General features: G+C 46.9%; 1 protein-coding gene across 1 annotated transcript; it reads right to left on the reverse strand.

Annotated features, from left to right (window-relative positions):
- Positions 1-2537: 2537 nt before the first annotated feature.
- LOC310742481 (neurophysin 2-like) lies at positions 2538-6434 on the reverse strand. Its single transcript, XM_083572028.1, has 3 exons — positions 6238-6434; positions 3921-4122; positions 2538-2691 (listed from the first exon to the last, which is right to left on the reverse strand). Exons 1-3 carry the CDS (start codon positions 6358-6360, stop codon positions 2654-2656), a joined length of 363 nt encoding a protein of 120 aa, XP_083428154.1. The 5' UTR covers positions 6361-6434; the 3' UTR covers positions 2538-2653.
- Positions 6435-9885: the final 3451 nt, after the last annotated feature.

The raw sequence follows: 9885 nt of genomic DNA on the forward strand, positions 1-9885 counted from the left end.
GTTTAGTCGGAATCTCCTTTCTTGCAACTTAAAATCATAGAATCATAGAATCATAGAATCATAGAATCATAGAATCATAGAATCATAGAATCATAGAATCATAGAATCATAGAATCATAGAATCATAGAGCTGGAAGAGACCACAAGGGCCATCGAGTCCAACCCCCTGCCAAGCAGGAAACACCATCAGAGCACTCCTGACATATGGCTGTCAAGCCTCTGCTTAAAGACCTCCAAAGAAGGAGACTCCACCACACTCCTTGGCAGCAAATTCCACTGTCGAACAGCTCTTACTGTCAGGAAATTCTTCCTAATGTTTAGGTGGAATCTTCTTTCTTATAGTTTGGATCCATTGCTCCGTGTCCGCTTCTCTGGAGCAGCAGAAAACAACCTTTCTCCCTCCTCTATGTGACATCCTTTCATATATTTGAACATGGCTATCATATCACCCCTTAACCTCCTCTTCTCCAGGCTAAACATGCCCAGCTCCCTTAGCCGTTCCTCATAAGGCATCGTTTCCAGGCCTTTGACCATTTTGGTTGCCCTCCTCTGGACACGTTCCAGTTTGTCAGTGTCCTTCTTGAACTGTGGTGCCCAGAACTGGACACAGTACTCCAGGTGAGGCCTGACCAGAGCAGAATACAGTGGCACTATTACTTCCCTTGATCTAGATGCTATACTCTTATTGATGCAGCCCAGAATTGCATTGGCTTGAAGCCATTGGTTCGAGTCCTACCCTCCAGGGCAGGAGAAAACAAGCGTGTTCCCCCCTTCATGTGACAGCCCTTAAGATATTTGAAGATGCCCAACATATCTCCTCTCAGTCTCCTCTTTTCCAGCCTAAACATACCCAGCTCCTTCAAGTGTTCAACATATAAGGCTTAATTTTCAGCCCCTTGATTATGCAGCTGTTAAGGATGAAGACGTCTTTCCCTGGGTTGGGAGAGAGCTGCCCCCCACCTCTGTTTTGGGGTGCCTATCAATAATGCACACACATCACAAATGCCTATCCTACTTTTCTACCAAGGCAGCTTTCAATAATATTTAAAGACAATCAATCATAAAATATGTGCAGAATCTGGGAAGTGATAAACCACTTTCACTTTTAGCCAGCAGCTAAAGCCACTTTCAGGGATGCGGGTGGCGCTGTGGGTTAAACCACAGAGTCTAGGACTTGCCGATCAGAAGGTCAGCGGTTCGAATCCCTGCAATGGGGTGAGCTCCCGTTGCTCGGTCCCTCCTCCTGCCCACCTAGCAGTTTGAAAGCACGTCAAAGTGCAAGTAGATAAATAGGTACCACTCCGGCGGGAAGGTAAATGGCGTTTCCGTGCGCTGCTCTGGTTCGCCAGAAGCGGCTTAGTCATGCTGGCCACACGACCCAGAAGCTATATGCCGGCTCCCTCGGCCAATAAAGCGAGATGAGTGCCGCAACCCCAGAGTTGGCCACGACTTGATCTAATGGTCAGGGGTCCCTTTACCTCTAAAGCCACTTTCAGATGCTGATCAAGGAACATACCTACTGACCTGTCCCAACCTAGCCATCCTTCAAAGTTTGCATGATCCAAAGATGAATCAGTCTGAAAGCAAGGGAAAGCGTCCCTAGATCATTAGACATTTGTACTGCCTCAGAATGAGAGATTGTGCATGGTCGCGATTTCAGGTATGCAAAGGTGGCAGGAGTTTGTAGGACAAGAATTTTATCATCCCTGCTGTCCCACCAGGGCCATCTTAAGCATATTCGGCGCTGTGGTCCAAATATCCCCCCGGTGCCCCCCTGGCAACTCCAAAACAAGGGAGAGGGTGGTGGAAAATCTCCTCTGCCTCCCCCACTGCCCCGATCTCCAGCGTGGTAGTGGCGATCAAGCAGGAAAACGTGCTGGCAGACATACTCTCCGGCATCAGGCGCCCAAGAAGGCAGCCCAGGAAGGCTGCGCGACCGGGAGCAGGGCCATCTTTAGCTGATGCAGAGACTTGGGAGGGAAGCTGCGCACCTGCCAGCCAAATAGTTGGCGGGGCGCAGCTAGCGAGGCGTGCAGGGAAAGGGGAGGCTGCCAGCAAAACTGCGCAGCTCCCCCACTCTCTAGGGCGCCCCTGAGAGGCTGGCGCCCTGGCGCAATGTACCACTAACACCAATGGGAAAGACAGCTCTGTGTCCCACAGCTGCAAAGTTTATGGAATTCAGTTTGAAAAGCTCCACTTTGGGACTCAGCTACATTAGTAAAAAACAGCGATTTGAATGTGCTATGAACACGCAACACCAGATGTTGGCAGCCTCTCTCTGAGCTGGCCGATAGCAGCACCTCCTCGGGCCCTCAGATGACTCCTCCGGTAACAGGAACACCAATGCAGCATTCTTGAGGAGCAGGTCCTGGTGCTGTGGACTCACAGCTGCTCATGTGAGCACCCAAACCCAGCAGAGTAAAACAGAAGCGAAGCTGCAGAGGCTTTGCAGCACACCTAATGTATTTCTACTAATTAGCCAAATAAAAGAACATAACAAACATGTACGAGAGGAGCAGCTGCAAATTTCGTCGGCAAATTTTTATTTTTTCTTTACGCTATTTAGGATATTCTTCGGATTCTTCTTTTTCTCAGGGCGTTCTGAAATACAAGTTGGAGAACCGATGTTTCGGAGGCTGCCTCCCCGCGGACTTCAGGGACGTACGCACTCCGGATCTTCGGTGCAGCTCTCTGTGGAAGAAAGGAATAAAAAAAAAATATGAAATTTCCTGTGCTTTAATCTTCTGGCAAGCCTTTTGAGTTGGTCACAAAGTCTCTCCTGGTATTCTTGCAGTGAAGCTGGTAAAATGTGGCCTAGAGGATGTGAACTGCTAGGTGGATTTGTAGCTGTTTGACTAACTGAGGCCCAAAAGGACTCCCCTATGGTTCCTTGCAATCCTGGGAGAAAAGGACTGCTGCAGGGTTCTGTCCTGGGCCCCTTGTTGTTCAACATGACTTGGGCGAAGGCATAGAGGGGATGATAATCAAATCTGTAGATGACACCAAACTGGGAGGGGTAGCTAAGACCTCAGAGAATCAGGACTGAAGATGAGCTTCACAGATTGGAGAAGTGGGCCCAAACTTTTTTAAAAAATGAATTTCCGTAGGGACAAACGTAAGGTTTGACATGTAGGCAGGAATAACCAGGTGCACAAATATACACCTGGCTTGACTGTAGAACATGTGAAAAGGATCTTGGGGTCTTAGTAGACCACAAGCTTAGCATGAGAGAATAGTGTGATGCAGCAGCAAAAAAAGTGAATGCTAATCTAAGCTGCATCAACAGAAGTCTAGTATCCAGGGCCAAGGAAGTAACGGTACCACAATTGTGCCTTGCTCAGACCCAACCTGGATCATTGTGTCCAACTCTGGTCACCACAGTTTAAGAAAGATATTGACAAGCTGGAATGTGTTCAGAAGAGGGCGAACAGGGTGACCAAGGGTCTGGATCCCAAGCCTGATGAGGAATGGTTGAAGGAGTGTTGGGATGTTTAGCCTGGGGAAGAGAAGACGGAGAGGTGATATGAGCCATCTTCAAATATCTGAAGGACTGTCCCATGGAAGACGGAGCAAGATTCTTTTCTGCTGCTCCAGGACCCAAAGCCATAGATTCAAATACAAGACAGAAGAGTCTGACTAAACATTAGGAAGAACGTTCTGCTGCTGAACCTTCTGAGCGTAAGAGCTGCTTGGCAGTGGAAGTTTTTAATGGTAAGTCGGATGGTCATCTGTCTTGTATGATCTAGTTGAGATTCCTGCATTGCAGGGGTCGTACTAAATGATCCTTGGTCATGACTTGTTAATGTGTCTTTGCCTTGGCGGTGGTTTTCCACTTGACTTTTCTGACTCACATTCCCCCTCTTCCTCTCTCCAGCACCCCCTCTTGTTGAGCTTCATCTCTCGTACACGGATACCCTTACCGAGAGTGCAGCATGTGCCCGGCACTGCACATCTCCCATCTTCACCGCACCACTTCCAGCCGGACGTGCAGGGGTCAGGCAGGTCATTTTCCTCCAGGCAGCGCGGAGTTTCCTCGGTGTCAATGAGGCAGCCAAATTCTTCTCCGCAGCAGATGCTGGGGCCAAAGCAGTTTCCTGTCATTTCAGGACCACAGGTGATGCACTGAGAGACACAGAGAGAGAGAGAGAATGGGGTGGTGCTGAGTTCGAGTTTGGCTACAGCAACGTGACTACAGGTATGCTGAACTAGATGGGTGTTTGGTCTGATCCAGCAGGGCTCACGAAAATCCATCCAGACCAACGTTCCCTGTCCCACAGCAACAAGCCAGGTGCTGCCAGGTACCCCACAAGCAGGGGAATCCCTGTCCCTGCCTTGGCTACTGGTATTCAGAGGTATATTACCTCTGAAGCTGGAGTTTTCATCCAACTATGCTGACTAACACAGACTTGTCCCCCAGGATGGATTTCTCTAATTCCCTTTCAAAACCATTTGAGGCTAAAGTCCTATGTATATTGTCCTAGGTCTAAACACCATGGGTGACATCCCACTTAACGTTACTCAGCGTAGACACACTGAATTTAATGCACATTATCATGATTATGACAACGTTTATATCCTACCTTTTCTCGAAGGAAAAGGTCACATTGCTCTCCCTCTCCCCATTTCATACAGGCATCGTATTAGTTAATCGTTTTATATTTAATATTTCTCACCACATCTACCAGGCAGAGTGATGTGCCTCTCTCTGAATCTGTTTTCTATTTAGCAAAGTTCAGATATGGACTTTCTTTTTACTCCAATCACACCAGGAATCTTCATTTGAACCGAGTGCCAATGTGAACGTTTGGCTCAACAAGCTGATCACAACCAATTAATATGTATTTCTTTAACAAATTGTATATCCTGCTTGATTGTAATGAAGCTTTAAGCAATTTGCAAAAAGTATTAAAATCATCTAAATAAAAGAAAAGTGTTTTAAGTAGGTGCTGAAGCTTAAAGTCAGGGATGGGGGACATGCGGCTCTCTAGCTGGTGTTGCAATGCAGCTCACATCAGACCCCCAGAGAACATGGCCAAATACCCCAGGGGATACTGGGAGTTGTAGTCCAACAACATCTGGAGGACCTCAGCATCCCCACCCTTACTTTACTTTACCATCCTGTACTTACTTACCTGGTTGCAAGTCCTACTGAACTCAGTAAGGCTTACTTTTGAGTCGCTATGTCTAGGCTTGCACTGCACTCACATTTAATTATTGAGGCATAAATTGAGGCCCTTGCAAAGGAATGGTCTTGCAGGAAGGCAGAGTACTTGCCATGCAGCTTGGAAAAGAGCGTTGAAAGGGAGTAAATGCTTCAGTACAAGTGCTGGTATGAAAAATACTTAAAAATCTAATCTGCAATGTTTCTAGTGCATGAGTTGTGCACAGAGCATGACCTTGTTGCTTCCCTTGAGGGAGGGTTTCACAATGTCCAGCTCACAGATAAATGAAGAGACTGACACATGTCTAACCTATGGGTTAGCGGCAAGCTGTGGGCCAAATCTGAACCCCAAGAAACCACACTTGGCTCTGCTAGCCTTGCAAGCTTCTCTAGGGAACAGAAGTACAGAGAAGGGCAGCACTTAACGCAGGCAACAGAAATGGGCCGGCATGGAAGGTTGAAAGCTGTGCTTCGAGATCCCTGCACCATTACTAATAGAGGCTTTGCCTCTTTCTGAGATTGTGCCAGAATAAATGTAGGTGCATCATCTTCTTGACAATCTAAGACACAAATTAAAGTCTTTTCTAAGATGCTTACTGTCTTATCTCCCTCTCATATAGACATATAAATCTACGGCAGCGCAGACCCCGTGTGTTCAGAACACCTTTAAAGCACCTAAATAATCCTGGGAATTGTAGTTTGTTAAGGGTCCTGGGAATTGTAGCTCTGTGAGGGGTAGACTGCCATTCCCAGGATTTGGGGCGGGTGCGCTTTAAATGTCCTTTAAAGGTATGGTCGTCTCTGCAGCCTTGAGTGAGAATTCCTTCACTCTTTTGCTACAGTAGTTGCAGCACCTCTCTCTCTTCCATAAGGAGCAGTGCTCCATCCCTGTAGAGCAGAAACAGGTCTGAGAGGCAGAGCAAAGCAGAAAAGGGATTAGGGACACAAAGACACCTTTGGAACAATTCCCCCATAACCAGCAAAGGAGCAGAAAAGCAGTCTCTTTTGGAGACAGGCGCATCAATTGAGATTTGCAGGTGCATCAACTGAGATCCTCTCCTCTCTCTCTCTCCTACCGGTCTGTATTCTTTGCGTTCTATGACTCCTCTCTTTCCTCGCCCAGACCAATTCTGGATGTAGCTAGCTGAAGACAAGGTGAGTAGGCAGAGGACATAGACTAGAAGAGAGGTCTCAGGCATCTTGGTGGTCTTGCAAATCCCGCTCACAGGCTGTCTTCCTCTCCTGGCTTCTGCCTCCTTCCTGGACCACCTGCCTCTTTATACCCTTCGTAGCTCCCCTTTGCATCGACAGAACACTTCTATCATCATGACCTCGGTGGAGGCCCCGCCCCTCTCACTCTGGCCCCGCCCCTCCACTCCCTCCCTCCCTTTGCGTCCTCCTCCTCTGCCACAAGTGCAGCCAGCACAAAACAGCCATACGTCGGGAAGCTCAGGAATCAAGAAGACAAGAAATTTTAAAAAGAATGGGAAATGTTTATAATGCAGATACAAAATCATTGTAAACAGGTCAAAACATTAGCAGGATTTTAAATGCACTTGTTGGGTCTTTATTGCGGGGGGTGGAGATGGGACTGATTCTTCCTCATTTTCAGCCACCTTAGCTTCTGTGTGCAACGTTACTCCAGGGGATGAGTAACTTGCCTTGCACAAGGAGGAAACTCTAGAAGGGAGATGTGTTGGCGATGTGAGGTGAGATACCCAGGTAGCAGAAGTTGCCCCCAGTTCCGCTCACCCCACAGAGGCAGCCTAAGGTCCCAATCGTTTACTGTGGCAGAAGACAAGGCTTCAGTAAAACAGTTCCAGATGTTGATGCATACAGCTTTTGCAGATATATACATACAAGTAGAAAGTATCTCTGCTGCTCCAGCAGTTGAAGACGTAACACAGACTCCAAATCAATACTTCCGAACAGACTCCCTCACTTCACAAGCCTGACCCCAACACGCAGCACAAGACCCCGGACACAATGAGCTGATGTGCCAGAATCACTTATATGGGTGGCAATAAGGCTGTTGCCATAGCAACTGGCTTGGCTGACCATGCGCCTGTTGGCTTATCTCATTCTTGGGGTGATTTACACTCATGAAGGAAATTAAACCCTTTCTTCGTGTCCAGTTTTTCCAACAAAACAGACCACCTCTGCTCTTTATTCCTTCTGGCATGTAACAGGGAAAGTGCTTTTGAAAATGAATTACAGTGGTACCTTGGTTCTTAAACGCCTTGGTACTCAAACGACTTGGAACCCAAACACTGCAAACCTGGAAGTAAATGTTCTGGTTTGCGAACTTTCTTCGGAAGTCGAAGATTCTCCGTTTTGAGTGTTATGCTTCCGATTTGAGTGCCACACTTCCGTTTTGACTGTTACGCTGATGTCTGTCTGTTTTTGCTATATATTTTTCATTTTTGCGGCTCTTTTTTGTTTTGTTTTTGTGACTGTGTGGAACCCAGTTCAGCTACTGATTGATTGATTGTGTGACTGCAGTACATTGTTTATTGCTTTCATTTTATGGATCAATGGTCTCATTAGATAGTAAAATTCATGTTAAATTGCTGTTTTAGGGGTTGTTTTTAAAAGTTTCTGGAATGGATTAATCCATTTTGCATTAGTTTCTATGGGAAAACAATCCCTCTGGAATGAACTTCCGGAACGGATTAAGTTTGAGAACCAAGGTACCACTGTATTGGCATCAACAAGCAGGCAGTCATGTAAGAATAAGCCCTGCAACTAAGTTGGTGCCAAACGTCTTGCTCTGCTTTCCTTTGGACCACATCAGCCAGGCTGAGAGGGGGTCTTGTCATCTGGGCAGGGTCATTATCCACCCTGCCCAGGTTTGCACCCCAGGGAGGTCATTTCAGTGCTGCTAAGGTAGAGGCACACTCCATTGTCTCGGAAGACAGACAGATGCCAACCACTAAAATTTAATAGCTACAGAATCCTTGCTTCCCATATCAGATTGCTTATCCATATCAGATTTGTATGGTTCCACAGAGCAGAACCAGTAAAATTTAATAGGTACAGAATCTCCTTCCTTGCTGCATATAGCAATTGCTTGTCCATATCAGATTTGTATGGTTCCACAGAGCAGAACCAGTAAAATTGAATAGGTACAGAATCTCTTTCCTTGCTGCATATAGCAATTGCTTGTCCGTATCAGATTTGTATGGTTCCACAGAGCAGAAAAGAGGAGGTGTACCTCACAGTGGAACATACCCGTGCCTGGATATCCCCATAGGCCCTCCCTGCCACACACAAAAAAGAGAGATGACTGACAACTGACCCCCGTGAGATATCCAGTGCCTAGCTCCCCAGTTGCAAGGTAGTGGCAGAGGTTGCTTCTTCTCAGATGCCCCCCCACCCCACCCCTGCAGTGTGGTCCCCCAAAGAAGACATTTCCCAGACCTGACACCAGCAGGGAATGACCTTAGGAACCTGCCATTAATATGCAATTTTGTGCTGACTTCCGGTTGGTCTCCCGGTATGGCAGCCAGGAGCTGTTTCGGCTGAAAGAGCCCCAGTGCTTTGAAGAAGGGGGAGACCACGAGAGCATTGTGGTTCCCCCAAAACACCTCTCAGAGGGCCCATGGCTGCCCGGGCAGATTAGCATGGCAGATTCTGTGGAACGCCCTCCCATCAGATGTCAAGAAAATAAACAACTATCCGACTTTTAGAAGACATCTGAAGGAAGCCTTGTTAGGGAAGTTTTTAGTGTTTGATGTATTTATTGTCAGTATTTTCACTGCCAACTATTGCAAAGGGTCACATGATCCAATGTTTACATTTCTTACCACTGTATGTATATGGGCGGAAGTCAAATCGACAACTTTTGCTCTTTGTTCTCTCTCCAGACAGAGAGGATGTGTGAGAAGACGCTCTCACAGCACGCCATTATTCTTTCGGTTTGTTTGTTTTCTTTGCTGTAAGTAAAATCCTTAATGCTACATTTCCTGCACAATCTTGTTTTTGCTGACTCTGCTAATGTGTGCACATATCTTTCGGATGTGTGTCGCTGCTGTGTATGGTACTCAGAGAACAAGGGGAGCGTCCTGTGATCTGTTATCGGTTATGGGTCCAGAATTGTGTGATTTATGGCGACATGATGGAAAGTCGGTCAAGTCCAGCTGCTAATGAGGCATGTCTGTCTGTTTTGCTGCTAGTTTGCTGATTAGCCTGAAAGAGAAGTGCTTTGCCAGTCATAAATATCTGCTGTTGTGGGCTGCATTTGCTGGCTGAAGAGAATGGTAGAAATGGCCGCAACCCAGGGTGGAAACAAGGCTTTCACATTTCCTTGCCTAGATGCGACGAACTACGCCACATGGAGCTTTTGAATGGAGAGTCTGCTGCTGCATGAGAGGCTATGGCATGTCGTGTCGGAGGACGCCCCAGCCCCACTCATGAATGCGTGGACTGCCGCAGATTGGAGGGCTAGAGGCACGATTGCATTGAGAGTCTCTGACGCCCAATTAATCAATCTGCAAGGTAAGCAAACTGCAAGGCAGATGTGGGATGCTCTCAGAGATATCCATCTGAGAACAGCTGCTGGCTCTTCTATCATATATTTTAAGAAGCTTTGACGAATGCAGCTTCAACCTGGTTGTGATCTGGAATCACATCTGACGTAGCTAAAATTCCTTAGGGAGAAGCTTAAGAAGAGGGGAGAGACGCTTGCTGAATATATTTTCTGTTTCATGATTATCAACAGTTTG

The sequence above is a fragment of the Podarcis filfolensis genome, assembly GCF_964270895.1.
Source record: "Podarcis filfolensis genome assembly, chromosome: 9".
Taxonomy (NCBI): Eukaryota; Metazoa; Chordata; class Lepidosauria; order Squamata; family Lacertidae; genus Podarcis; species Podarcis filfolensis.

Coding starts and splice junctions, on each gene's coding strand:
- LOC310742481 (XM_083572028.1), bottom strand. CDS start 6,360: ATGCCTGAGACCTCTCTTCTAGTCTATGTCCTCTGCCTACTCACCTTG. Junction 4,123..6,237: donor AACGCAAAGAATACAGACCG/GTAGGAGAGAGA, acceptor TGTGTCTCTCAG/TGCATCACCTGTGGTCCTGA. Junction 2,692..3,920: donor GGGCACATGCTGCACTCTCG/GTAAGGGTATCC, acceptor TTTCTTCCACAG/AGAGCTGCACCGAAGATCCG.